The sequence below is a fragment of the Pempheris klunzingeri genome, chromosome 6, assembly GCF_042242105.1.
Source record: "Pempheris klunzingeri isolate RE-2024b chromosome 6, fPemKlu1.hap1, whole genome shotgun sequence".
Lineage (NCBI taxonomy): Eukaryota > Metazoa > Chordata > Actinopteri > Acropomatiformes > Pempheridae > Pempheris > Pempheris klunzingeri.
Window position 1 is genome coordinate 22,548,988 of NC_092017.1, and position 15,222 is coordinate 22,564,209.

General features: G+C 40.7%; 1 protein-coding gene across 1 annotated transcript in view; it reads right to left on the reverse strand.

Annotated features, from left to right (window-relative positions):
* The window catches only part of lrp8 (low density lipoprotein receptor-related protein 8, apolipoprotein e receptor), a 152,270-nt gene that overhangs the window by 24,198 nt on the left and 112,850 nt on the right, over nt 1-15,222 (reverse strand). The window contains exons 6-10 of the mRNA XM_070831786.1: nt 12,179-12,301; nt 10,908-11,030; nt 8,744-8,863; nt 7,761-7,886; nt 1,854-2,025 (exon numbers count right to left, since the gene is read on the reverse strand). Of these exons, the coding sequence (XP_070687887.1) occupies nt 1,854-2,025; nt 7,761-7,886; nt 8,744-8,863; nt 10,908-11,030; nt 12,179-12,301 (664 nt within the window). The remainder of the gene's footprint in view (nt 1-1,853; nt 2,026-7,760; nt 7,887-8,743; nt 8,864-10,907; nt 11,031-12,178; nt 12,302-15,222) is intronic.

Genomic DNA, 15,222 nt, shown 5'->3' on the forward strand with positions numbered 1-15,222 from the left:
GACTGTGATGAGCAGGTTGGAGGGTTGAATACAGGGCAGACTAGAGTAAGTAATAAGACAGAGACAGATGAGTCCAAGACCGCAGAGCAGATTGCATCTTTAATTGGCTGTATTGTTGTTTTGCAACACACATCTCCATCACGTGGAGAAGATAACAAGCCATCGACCCATAGCATGCTAATAGCTATAAGCTAGCCTGGAAAAGCACACCGTTCTGGTAAGGGACCATGAGGAGGACTCACTTTTAAATACACAGCTATTTTCATTTGTTAACATGCTCTACAATAGAGACAGAAATACTGCAGTGAAAGTAAAATGATCAGGTAAAAGTTGTGATCAATTACATCCTTTCAAGTAAGATTCAAGACATTTGGTTTTTTAAAACAACTGGAAAGAGTGGAACTAGAGAGCACTCTTGAAACATTACATGAGAGAAGCCAGATAATTAAGAGGCAAAGAATAACACTAAAATGTTGGAATAAAGTCCAGAGGGGCAGGTGAGTGGCAGCAGGATCATTTGAATGAATGGCCATTTCATTTCACTTAATTCATGCAGCATTGTGTTCATGCTTGTCTTTGATACTACTAATTGCCCTAACCGATCCTGGGTGGCCTTATTTTTCACAAAGATCAAAGAAATATGTTGATTGAACATGTCGAAGAAAAGCATTTTTTTTCTGTTAGTTGACGTAAAACAATCTGTGTCACTGTCATCCACGCATGTCACCATTTATCTGGAAATCTTCCTTCACTTTTCATCTCCCATGGATGTATATTGGTAGAGAGTTAGCTAATGTAGGAGATTACATCGCCATTGTTATTCCTGCCTTCTGAACTCTGATTGATTAATCGTCTCTCTAACTGGGTGAAACAGCTGCTAATGAGCTTCAGACCTGTATAAAATTCAAATCAAATCAGAAACTGGGGTCATGGATCAAAGAGGGCCAGTGCAGGAGTAACATGGAAAAAGTGCATATTGCATAAAAATATACTACAAACACAACAAAGAACAACTCAAAATAGATTTAACTCTAAAAATTCAGTTGTTATTTGTGTTTGGGAGAGTTTTTATTGCTGCTTCCAAGGTAGAGTTCATCATAACGAATGAGTTCATTTGTCCTTTCTCTGTCACCAGCCCTTGAGTGTCTAACTAAGTTTGTGTGTAGGTACCTATGTGCGTGTGTGTGTGTGAATGCAGATGAGTAATGGTGGTGATTATTGAGGCAGTGAAATTAGAGAGAGCATATGGCTCAGCTGAGATGATAGAAGGACCCTCCCACTACCTGCCAGCCATCAGGGTGAGGCGAGCACACACACACACACACACACACACACACACACACACACACACACACACACACACACACACACACACGCGCGCGCGCGCACACGAACGCACACAAGAACAAAGCAATAACCTTAAAACAGTACATGTAATTGTGCGCGCACATGTTGTATGTGTGCGAAGGACAAACATTTCCACCTTTTCCTGTCAGACAGATGACACAGCCCTCCAGGTGTGACTGATACACACACACAGCCCTCCAGGTGTGACTGATACACACACACAAACTCATGCACACACACAGCCCTCCAGGTGTGTCTGCCAGAAGGTGTGACAGGTTGAAGCAGACAAGATGGATGGACAGAGGAGAAACAGAGTGACAGAATGGCCGCTATTATCCAAACTCCTGATGCCGTACAGTGCCATTCATGGTTCACATGAGCTTCATCCCTAGACCAAATAGATACTTTACATTTCACGCTTGACATGGTTGACACGTGTCCAACTTTCATCACATCAATAGTAAATACATGTATGTGCTGCATGTTTTGTGTGTGTGTAAGTGTACCTGTATATTTTACGATGATAGAGGTCACACCAGAACATCTTGTTGATGGACACATCTACATCCAGAGCCACTGCGTTCTTCAGCGTGGGAACTACTTGTGTGTATTCACTCTTCAGCAGGTCAATGCGACGGATCTCATGCCGGTTGGTGAACATCAGGTACGGACTCTTTCCTGATGAAGAGGGAAGGACATGTCACAATCATGTTCTTTATTTACTGTTTGACATTGGACAGACAGGCTACAAAGCTGTGGAAGTGGGTGGAGACCCTTGACGGCCATTAACCTACTAGTGTAATCCCAAAAGAGTACATTTATCATTCTCAAACCAATCTCTGCTAGACATGGGACATTTGCAATATTACAAATACTGCAAATCGTATGTGTGACAAAGAAATACTTGTATTTGAAAGATGAACCTGCATATCTTCAATGTAAGTGCAATCCACACTGTTCCTAAGCCTGAGACAGACAAGGTCATACTGACTTTCTGCCAAAATTACTCTTTGGAAGTACAGCTCGATGTAATTACATGCTCATGTGTTACCAGGTCAACAAGACCTGAAAATTGTCAAAGTTGTTGACTTCAACAACCAACTATCCAACAACAATTACCTACCTATTTTAAGTCAGCTATATATGAATTTGCCTTGTGTCTTTGTACACTTTGACTGTGTGGAAGACACAGTAGCATCACAACGTCGGCGTGTTTGCACTATTAAAGGCCACAAATCAATCAGTGTGCTCCTGTCCCCTCTTCCCCTCAGACATGTACTTATGCAATACTGTCAAAATCCACACAATGACACCATGGGTGGTGTTGAGTTGTTGATTGTTATTCCCAAGAGGGAACATAATGTAAGATAACCAAGTCTTGTTTTGCATTTGCTCTATTTAGGTCCTGAAAGCATGCATTTTTGATGATGTGAGCATAAAAAAATCATCCAAATAAACCTTTTAAAAGGAAAATATATTCTGCGCACACACACACACACACACACACACACACACACACACACAGGTACAACAAAATGCTGTACATTTAATTATTCATGCAATTATGCTCTGCAGAAAAGTGGCACATACATTATGTGAGGTGTCTAAAAGTGAAAGCAAAGACGGCTTAAAAAGGACACATCCATTAAAAGAGCATTGCCTTTGAGTGTGTGTCCTGCTGCTGGATACAGTAGTGGAGCACAGTTGTACGGTTGGATAATGTAGCCCCACAATTAGACATGACACATTATTCTATTTTTAGTGCAACACCATGTCAAAAGTATGTTTCTGGGTTCTCTTCCTCGGTTGTGTATCAGTATGTGCTGTTTGCTCGCACACCAGTTACCTGGGGCACATTTTTCAGCAGGCTGAAGGTGAGCATGACTCCAGCATTTTAATAATTCTCATGCAGTCGACAAGGTCAACAACATCTTTAGAACACACAGACCAAAAATATTGTGGTTTGGATTATTTGTATTGTCCTACATTATCTATATCATCCATCAAATAATAATAATGACCAAAATCCAATAATGTTCCTTTGGCGCAGCAGTACGGTTTCGCCCTGGATTTCTGTCTGTCTGTCTGTCTGTCTGCAGAAATGTCATGTACAGAGACAAAGTTAGTCACTAGTCTCACACTCTCACACACACACACACACACACACACACACACACACACAAAACCAGCGATCCCTTTCCTCAGCCCTGGTTTAATACGTGCTACTGCAGTGGGAGAAAATATTACATTTCTACTGCTGTTTGGATCCAATCATTTTCGTCAAAATACTAGGTTTGTAACCATCAATTTCACCTGCTGTGAGAGAGAGAGAGAGAGAGAGAGAGAGAGAGAGAGAGAGAGAGAGAGATGTGATGGATGCAGGTAGAGTCATGGAGAAATGAAGAGTAACAGGTTATAATTAGGGGTAGAGGCCAAAAGGAAAAGATATCAATAGATCAAATGACAGCAGGATGAAGAAAGTGAGGTGGATAGATTGAAAGAGAGCGAAGCAATAAAGACAGAATCAGAAAAAAAGAGAGTAAGACCATTTTGTAGTATGTTTAATAATCTTAACTTCTCTTTCATCAGCTTCCCTGACTCAATTTTTCAAGATAACACCTCATATCCCTCATCACTGTTGTCACAGCAATATGTCCTCCTCAAAGCAAAAGAAAAAAAAAAAAGAAAAGCTGAGTCACTGTTTTCTTCAGGCCGTGGCACTAGAGATGTCATCAAAAAGTGCAATATTATCTGTCCTCATTAGATCCCAGCGGAGAAACAGTCAGCTTTCTTAACGAGAACCGGGTCCCCTAGATATGTTTTAATCTTTACTGCCAGTTCAGAGCTGTTCTGCCCCGTTAGCCAATTAAGATAATGCAGTGAAAAGATAAATATGGACTGGGGAAATGCTGCCAGGCACTGCAGGAGCATTGATTTGATCCACACTAAGGCAGGCATTTATGTTGTGGAGATATGCAAAGTAAAAGGAAAAATCCAACATAAAGACAGACTGAAAGGTCAGACATAAGGGTATGAAATTCTGCAGGATGATGGGGATGTTTAGTTGCAGACTGTGTGAATGGACCCACCCTGGATGAGGCTATTAGGATGATGCTATGTCTGGAAGTAGGCACACGTGTCTAGGCCCGCCATGCTCGTTAAGACATACAGACCATGCGATATAATAATGAATAGATGCTGCAGCAGGGATGCTTCTGTCAAGAACTTGTGGCAAATGTCAAAAAGTCATCCTCTTTGCCAGCATTTTTCCTGACAAAGCAAGTTATATAACTATTCATTATTTTTGTGGTGGAAGGCCAGAATCTTTATGAGAGGTTTTTACATTTTCTTCTCAGAAAAAGTGGTTTTGACCATTAAAGCTTAAAGCTTGTTAGGTCATTGAAAGAATACAGAAACTAGATGATAAATATATGCGTGCAAATTTGTATTCTGGATTAATATTACCAAACTCCCAGCAGGCAGACAGAATAAAATGTTATGTGCTTGTCCATTAAAAGTGCAGGAAAATGTCTGAGATGAGATCTGACAGTGCTTCACAATATCTTGGGTCCCAAAGCAAAATCTTTTGACAATGGAGAAAATCTGACCTCTGCTTTAAACCCATTTTGAAAAGTGTGTGCTCAAACTGTCAAGTATGGCACAAACTGCTCTTGGCACTGTGGTTTAGCCCACAGTACACTGCAGATGAGAGAGGGGAAAAAGGAACGGGAGAAGAAAACAACAGCAAAAAAAAGAAATGGTCCACAGGCAGTTTGAAAACTTCCTCTACATCATTGTGACAGAGCGTCCTCTTTGTATCAGCCACTTAATGTGTGTACCTGTTATATATACCACACAAGAGAATATAAAGAATATAAATCTTAACACTGGCAAAACATATTTCTCAGAAAATGCAATTTTAGTAAATCTCTTTATGTGTTGGCTATCAGTTGTGACATAAAATAATGATAATAATGAGGAATAACGCCGCAAAGGTGCATCTTTGGTGTACTTTGTTATTTTACTTTATGTATGCATTCGTATTTCTCTCCATCTCTCTCTCCTGCTCTTGGCCCTATCAAATTAAATTTTGTACCAACTTTACATTCTATATGTTCTCATACCTGCCTTTCCTGTCCCTATATTTCTTATACATACAGTAATCTCCTGCATCTCCCTCTCTCTCTCTCTCTCTGTCTGTCTGTCTGTCTGTCTCTGTATCACACACATACACACACAGATAAACAATCTCAAATTCAGTGAGTGGCATCACACCCATAAAGGTGTAAACACAAAAAAACAATGAATGTGAATTAGTGTAGAGCAAGACTTTCTTTAGGGGAGTTAATGGATGCTGCCCCATACTAATGCAAGCAAGCACACACACACATACACAAATACCAGCTTAGATGAGTCAGAGTATTATGACTCCATCCTGCAACTTCTCTTTTAATTAGCACTGCTAGTGTAAGAGTTGCATACTACTCTGAAATTAATCTGCAGACTCTGAAACCGCGTGTTAGGATTAGAATCAAATACTCTCTTTATGCACTGGAAAAACTTAAAAGTGTGAGTAACACTTCTCACAATTATCTGCGCAGCCTCAACTTGCTTTAACTACAATAAACAGAAGTAGGAAAAGCAGAAAGGAAAGTTATATGTGGAATTGTGTTTAACTTGAGGATGACTGTGTTTTGCTGTGTGGCTCCGAGATAGAAGCGCAAATAACAGCCTGCCGATTACATAGCCTGTTCTTTAATATGTGCATATTGCACTTGGCACATTCCTCCTGGATATTCAGTCACAGGGGAACCGGATCTCTGTACGAACTCGGATGTGACTCCCAAAATAACTACATGTGCATTAGTGTGGCCAGAATCCAAAAGTGTATGTCTGTGGCCATGCATGTGTGTGATTGGGTGAATAATTGCGTCTAGGAATGAGTTCACAGGCAAATGCAGCTTCATTAAGTCCACATTACATCAGCTTCACAAAGCAGACATCTCTGCCTTTGTCGTCCCATCCCTATTTGTGCCTCTGAATAAATAAATCACGACATAAACGATAATCCTGTCACATTGTCTGTCTCTTCCTCTTTCTGTCTGCTTTGACACGCTATAACATGTGCTGCAATCAGCAGTGCAGATGCTGATCTCTTGCATCTCTGCAATACTTCGGTGAGCAGAAAGATATTCATACAATTCATCCATCCATCCGTTCATTTATCTTTTTTCCTCCGCTGCTTGCCTCTCCTCCCCTTTAATAAGTACCTTGGCCTGACAAGGACTGTTTGCTCTGCCTAACAGTAATAAAGATGCACACACAGAGACATGAAGCAATCAATGGTGGTTTTTATGCCACTTAGCTTAAGAGTTAGGGCCGGTTTTCTGCTTTAATCTCTCTCATTATTAGACTAGTTCACCGTCTAATGATTCAACCTAAGACTGATGGTGCTAATCACTAATAACCCCTTTTTCACTCTCTTTTCCCACAAAAAGTTAATTTGCTGTGTAACTCAATCAGTTAAAGGCACCTGTAGAAGTTTACAGTGTTGATTATGCACCAATTATAGTTTCTAACCTTCTTTAGGTCTGCACGTAACCCCTGCATCCTTTTAAATTTCAATTTAAAAAAAAATACACTGTTTTGCAGGACCAACAGGACTGAAATTCTGTTAGATGTAAAAAAATTTTATCAAAACATTACTACACACCAGAAGCTCTAATTTGTCAGTCGTAGCAGGAAGCGTTATCAGCAGGTGTTTAAATGGTTGTTGAAAGACAGCGTCGTTATCACTAAAGGCAGCTGTAACAGACCGAGAATGAGGAGACTGATTAAAAACACCCAGAATTCATGTGGAGCTTTTAAAAAGGCAGTCTTATTGAAGGCACAGGTAACAAGCTACAGTTGCATCTTCACTTCAGTGTTTCTCAATAAACAACCTTGCCTGGTGCAGCCATGTGGACAAGACTTTATTTTCATCCAAACCACTGCTTGGAGTGTTTACCCAGGCCAACGAGGGGTACAGACCCTGCTTGTGTCCTACAGCGGGTGGGCAGGCCCCCCTCCACACACAACATCCTTCTCTTGACACCCTAGGGAGAGCGGAGGTAGCTGGCTGCAGACTTTTCATTAGTGAGGACTGCAGAAAAAGATGGCAAATATTTATCTTTGCACAGATTGCCATGCAAGGCCTGCATACAAAGCAAGCCGAGTCCCACAGTGTGAGAATAGAGTGGGATGTGACTCTGTAGCTAGGGGGGCTGGAATGGGAGAGTAATTGGTGTGTATATATGAGCCTTTTAAGTACATGTGTGCCCATGACGATTTTTGGTGAGAACATCAATCTATGACAGTGCACTGCCTGTACAAATGGGCATAATGTGTGCGTGTATGTGTGATGAATAGCTCACCCACGGCCTTGCAGGTCTTAGAGGCAGGGTCCATCTCGTAGCCTTCGTAGCATTCACACTTATAATCGCCTTTGTAGTTGATGCAGATTTGGCTGCAGGCATCTGGGTTCTCACATTCATCTATGTCTGAAGAGAGAAACGTTGCGCAAAAGACATAAAGATCAAAACAAACCTATAGAGACACACATAAAATAATTTTTGTCTGAAGGGTGAGAAGGGTGAAGCGTGTTAACAGTCTCTCAAAAGAGGGTTCACTTCAAATGAAGCCCCTGATTCTCACAAGGATCTATCTAGCCAAGAGCTTCAACAGACTTGATCCAAGTGTATTAGAAGCATTCTTTAGCAAGTGCTCATTTCATGGGCTTCGCTGGACTGGACTGTTCTATCCGCAGAATATTTCATCCGTCCACTGCACAGGCACATTTTCCTTGCGAGTTTGTTTAGGACAACAGAGAGACTTAGCCACAGGGTAGTGCGTTTAAACACATTAACCCAAATGAAACCATAAAGTAACAGTCCATTTTGGGAAATTCTTGTTTGCCTGCAAACCCACAGCCTCATGAGAAGATCAATACCTATTTGATCTCACTGAGATCAGGATTTGGGATGTGTTTAGTCAAGCTTAGCACAAGACGTGAAGCAGGGGACTCTGCCTCACTGGTTCTGTCCAGAGTAGAACAAATCACTTTTAAGCAACTTTAAGGTTTTCTTATTGATGTTTTGTATCGCTTGAAGTTAACTTGTTTAGGAGATGAAATGCAAAAATCTGTGATCTGTGATTTCAGAGACAGACAGTTTTTCAAATGAAGCAACCCTATTGAATATTTTCAACTATAATGTAGTAGGTGTTACCATAAGAAATGATAAAATAGCACCATAACCACACCAGCCCAACCTGACCAGGCCCGACAAGGTGTGATTGTATATTAGACACGGTCTAATACACACAGCATTTTTGTTGCTTAACTCCTCTTTTTCTTTACCTCCACAGGTCTTTTTGTCCAGGAGTTTGTACCCAGAGGGACAGTCACACTCATATCCAATCCTCCGGTCCCTGCAGATGTGGGAGCAGCCGCCATTGTTGTCTACACACTCATTGAGGCCTGCAGAGAGAGTAGGAGGAAGGAGAGGGAACGGGATAGGCATAAAAGGGGAACAGAAGTAAAGAGAAGACCAAATACTCAAAGTTTGTGTGCATAGTTTTAACCACCCTGCCAGTTAAGATTATTTGGCCCTGTCATGTGTGTCTGCACACATATCAAATTTCTTTTAAAAAAAAAAAAGAAGGAAGCTTCGAGCTGAAAAGCAGCAGGAAAAGAGAGACTGGGGTCTATGTTTGTTGTGGGGCCTGTTTTTGTGTATGTTCATGGCCAACAGGCCAACAGGCACACCTGAAACCTATCCATTCTCCAACAGGGAGCTTGGCAACGTGGACCTGGTGCCGCTCAGACACACAGACACATGCTGGCCTGCATGCTTTCATTTTATTCTCTCCATTTCCTTCTTGTTTTTTTGAGCAGAACAGATTGGACTCAGTCATGATTCCTCTACGTCCCTTCCTCTCTGTATCTGTTTCCGCACCTCCATTTATTCTTTTGTCTTTCAACTACCCTCCAGGGAGTAGAGAGACTGCTGCATAAAGCTAAAGCTGGTACTTCATTACCGGTTTACATTAAAGATTTAAGCTTCAAGGCTACAGGTTCGGCTATGAGACGGTGAGACTGTGTGTGAGAGAGAAACAGAGAGAGATGGAGGGAGCGAGTGAAAGACATCAAGGATAGAAATCAAGAGAGACTGAGAGAGTATTAAAGTAGTTCCTTAAAACATGGTGTTGAAGTAAAAGAAAGTGACAACATTTTTATTGAGCAGGACAGCTACAGAATACACTATAGGCCAAAAACATGTGGACACTTCTGTTGATATTTGTATACTTTTGGTCTGGTTTTAAGCTGTTTCTAATTACAAATAATGGGATGATTAAGAAATAAAGTATTAAAGTATTGCACTTCCATAAGGCTAATGGAAAAATTGTCAAAATTGCTGCTACTGATGCAACCATACCCTTAAGTACCTTTTAGTTAGTACCTATGAGCCAAACTCTAAAAATTCCCACACTGCAACATGATTGCGTGTTTAATATGACCCTCCCTATCAGTTTCATTCAAACTTCATGTCCCTAGTTAACTATCTGTTAAATCTGATTGATAGCTGGCAGTGATAATGTGCCAAGAAAACCAGCAAAGGCAAGGAAGAGGAAGAAAACCGCTAGCAAGTAAATATGATTGTAAAAAAAGATTCAGCTTTTCAAATGTTTTATAAGTTAGGACATTGCATTAAAAACATTTGTTAACCAGTTTGCATTGCTTTGGTCTGCCTGAGTTCAGGAACAATCACACTCTCCATGCTGTAGATAACGGCAGTTGTCAGTTATAGGTGAGGCAAAGAGGACGTACCTTGAGACTCACTGAACATCATGTTTAACATTGATGATATGGTTACGGGGCAATCTCATTACATTGGATATCCATCTGCCTCAAGATCAGAGCTAAAAGGGCAACACGCTCGCATATCATTTCATATCAATGTCACCGGCTTGAAACCATTCACTATATCAGAGCAAGACCATGAGTGAAGTGCAGCTTCCTTGAGTGATAACAAGAACTTCTGCTTGCGCATGAACCAGAGTACCATTTCGCTAATACAACACAGCACTTCAACTGCAATTACATGAGATTTTATTTATTAACATGTATGTTTTCCTCTGCACTCTGTTTGCAGCTGGATTGCATTGCTTGCGATGTGAGATCTGTGACAGACGCTCACTCAGTGGTAATTATATATGGTGTGTGATCAGTGTGCTTCCTTATGGGTAATGCAGTCAGGTCACGTTTTCCTGCCTAAGATCGCACTAGATGGCAGAGTCGCTAGGCTCTTTGATCATAACAAGGCGGTTAAGAAATGTCCTGATTTAATCTGCCTTGATCAAATGAGGCTCATTTCAAGCAGAGTGACCACCCACATCATCAGTGCTATTACACTTGCATGTATGATATGTACATCCATGTATGCCTGAGGAAAAAGAGCTATGAGTATTTGGATATGAAGGAGTTTTTTTGTGTGACGAGACACAGTGAGAAATCGTCTTACCGCACTCCTTCATGGGTTCATCTGACCAGTCTTTGCAGTCTTTCACATTGTCACAGACTTTGCTGCTGTCAATACACTCCCCGTTCTTACAGCGGAACTTTCTTGGCCCATCACACTTTGTAACTGTGGAGACAAAACGCAAAAATTTAGAGATGCGGTTTTTAAAAAAAGATATTGGTGGGTACATTATATGTGCAAGCAAAACTATAGAAGGTTTTTGAAGTTTGTGTAGATAGTCAGCCAGGAAGTTGACTGCTTTTGCACTCAGTGCTTAATGAATAAATGGAAAAGTTATAGCAAGCAGTATAGTGGTTATATAGGTTAGGCGTAAGGTTAGAGATACTTTGGTAAGATTTTTATTGGTGGAGCTTATTAATGGCAATACACAGAGAAGCCTGGAAAGTCCATGAACAAAGAGTTTTAAACATTACTTGTCATTTAACCCCTTCTTTGCAAGAACTGGAGACAACTGGTTTGAGAGTGACACATCCACAGACAAAGCTGTGCAAGTATGACACTTTCTCACAGAAAAATGCACACATGTACAGATCCACGCACATACAGTACATACTATGGCGTACCCTTTGTGGAAACTGTGAAGAGTAAAAAAAAAAAATCAATGTCAGGGTCACAGCTCCGCTTCAAAACACTGGCTTCAAAATAAAACTCACTGCCAGACAGAGTGTATTATGGCAACTTTGGCCTTTTCTGTGTGCCACAATATGTAAACTTCAGGTGATGAGTCAAAATATCACTGTAGCTATCACAACAACTGCAAAACCTTTCACTTTGAAGACTTGTTATAAAAAATTTGGTTTAAGGTAGAAACATACGGAGACTCTTAAGATACTTAGGGTTTGGGCTTAGGACATTGTGACCTCTTACACTCCCATTCCTCTCCATCTCCACTGCTTAAGCTGTGTGAAATGTACTTCAGATTCAACTGGTGCAGCAAAGTGCAGCCATCTGGCCTACTCCATAGAATCTCCCCTGGGAATCTGGTTAGTGGCATTAAAGTTGTAATTGGATAGATTTTTAGGGTGAATAAAGAATAAAGGACTAACTAATGCATGAAGCTGATGATTTGGAAATGATGATAAAATTGGTTGCATTGCCATTTTTCTTAGCAGTTAAATGTGGAATATAAGTCGTACTACACTCAGGTAAAAATCCCACAGTTGACTACCTGCACTAAGTGAAAATGAATATGACACAGTTGTGCAGAAAGGTATTTGCATGTTGAACGTCCCCCATACTTGATTGACACTCACCATTAACGCAGCCAGCTTCATCACTGTAATCCGGGCAGTCGTGAACTTTATTACACTGTTTGGTGCCGTGGATACAGGATCCATCACCACACTGGAACTCATCTGGTCGGCATGTAAGCAGGGCTGGGGGGACACAAAGCACCCACACGCATACATTAGAATTAGCTGAACTGCAAAATTATTATTACAGTGAAAATGCCATCTATTGGTCTCATCTATGAGAAGATAGAAAGCTACAGGCTCATGAGTACTCACAGTCACAGAGGGAGACATAAACACATCAGATAATGATATTTAGCCCTTCAAAACATTCCTAAACGTCAATTCTTTCATGCTAATTTAAACTACTTCCCTGTAGTAGTGAAGATGACATACACTCAAACCCATATTACATGGACACAACACTCATCCCATCATTTCTCTTCCTTCTCAGCTGCTTCTATGGAGATGCGCATATGTATGTACAGTATACGCTTTCATCTGGCCACCTTGGAGTGCATTCCAATCCAACAGTAATCAGTCATACACAACTTTTACCTGCACAGAAAAGCCCCAGTGGAAATTAAAATCAGGCAGGTATTCATTCACTGTCTGAGGGAAACCCACAACCAGCGACCTATTGAGTAGGTGTGTATGTGCAAACGTGTATGGGCATTTGTTTGAGCTTGTTCTAATGGTGGAGGGCAGCTTTATTTAACTCATTCGTCTTTTTAACTGGCTATTTAATTATTCATGTGTTGTGTTTTGGACTGGCTCTGCCAAGGGAGTGGTGGCAGACATGATCAATGGCTGTGGAAGCCACAAAAATGCCTGACATACAATCAGTGTATCAGGAAATATGGAATAAAACACAGACACGCACGTTATTTCGCTGCAAGTGAGCATGCATCCGTAGACTTGGGTGTCCTTTAGAGGAGCAGACCCGTGCTGCGCAGACACATCAAGACCAAACTGAAACGCATGTATGCAGCAAAATGTGTGCATATTTACATGAAAACATGGGGAAGCTGACTCAGACTTCTAATGCTTAAACTAAAAATAAAGATAAACACATGTTAATGCTAAAATCAGCAAAGTTTGGAGGACATAATCCTGTGCCATCACAAAATATGCTGATTCTCATAGCCAAATGATTGGGATCTGAGCTCAGCTAATTATAATAAATCCCTAGGATGCCTAGTAATAATAACAGATTGCCATCTGCAGAGAAGTTGGCAGGTAGGAAAGGACAGAAGCAACCACAGGTACGATTTGACCATTTCTCATTTACATCAACCCTCCTGTCAACTTCTTACAATCACTTGTCTCAGCGTTTCTGTGAAATAACACAAGATTATTGAGACAGATGTTTCAAATAAGAAGGGCGATAATAAGCAGGGGACAGGTCTGCACGGATGATCAAAGCTTGGAGGAAAAGAGGAGGAGGAGAGAACAAACTGGAGGTATGCAATGATTCTCATTCTCATTTACATTGAAATGCTGCACCTCCCTTAGCTGGGCTCTGCTCTCTCATTTACATTAAACAGGCTGTTACAAAACTATTACATATTGTCTGACACAACCTCCGACCGCCCACTTTCATTCATAGTGTCATGAGCATGCACACACATCCAATCATATACACATAGTACACGTAGCTCCTGTGTCATAGCTGCAAAACAGTAAACATGTTTATTGAGACAGATGATTCCGCTGGACCAGACAAAACCAGTTTACCTGCTGTCACTCTGTCAGATGTAATTGCTATTCAATTATGTCACTAGGTTTGTTTTTGTTTTTGTAGACCTGCTCTGTATATTTTATTCATGATGTTATTCCAAAATAGAATCTAAAATAGAATCATAGAAATGGAAAACAAGAAAAGCTAAAGGGGTAAAAATGCTTGAGGTAGTGACAAGTACCAAAATCCTAACCCATCTATCAATCACACAAGTCTAAATCAAAGTAGAAGAAGGAATAAAGTGTTAAGACCAGGATAGCCTACTCTAGTTAGAATTAGCTGCTAATATATTTGAGTTCATTTCAGGTGGCACTTGCCCATTGTTTGAATTGGTGTGAATATGTGATGTGATATAAATGATATTCACATTAAAACATATCTTAACATGCAGTGTAAGTTATTAAGACATCAGAGACAATAAATAGTAATGGCATGTTAGCCTTGTAAAACTGTGTCTGCAGAGATGGGGAGGTTTTGAAGAGTATTATAGCACAGTATGTGCAATGGTCTACACATCAATGTAATCACATTTAGAGTGCTTTTAATCTATTTAGCCAAGTCTCTGTGATTGTAGGTCTGCTTTCTTGTGCAAGCATGTGTACGTGTGTGTGTGTGTGTGTGCGCGTGTAGTAGTGCAGTGTGCTTGTATCATGTCGTATGTGCGAGGTTGCTGTCATCTCCCTGAGTGGTGTGTGGGAGTGTGAAGAGGAGACCAGATGGGGGTCTCGTTTGATGAAGGACCTTCACCTCCCACACATGCATGCACACACGCACACACACACACACACACATATGGTCAAACACACTCAGAGGTACTCCTTCTGCTTCGACAAATCACACGGTTGCATGGCAACAAACTCATGGATCATCATGATAAAGTTAGCATTGATCTTCCTTCAATCATTTTGCGGTACAACCAGATTTGTCGTGTAGTCTTCGTTCACAGTACACAGAATGTCAGTCTTTGAAGTATGGTGAGCCACACACATGTTGGTATCCATCGCCTTCATTAGAGGCTACAGTTGGGATTTAGTTTTTATCATGATCATGAAATTCAATTTAAAAAGACCAACAATGAATTTAACCTCTAAGCAAGTGCTGTGTTTAGCCTTTGTGCTGAGGAAACAATAAATTACAAAAAACAACCATAACATTGCAATGGGATGACATGTTCCTTCATTACATCACTGCAAATGTAATTTACTAGCAAAGCTGTGTTCCTGAGCATGTGCAGTCATGTTACGCTCTGGAGACTTATAATGCACTCATGGAGTTGTTTCGAATTAACTACTCTGGCTTTGTTCATTTTAATTAAGGAATGTGT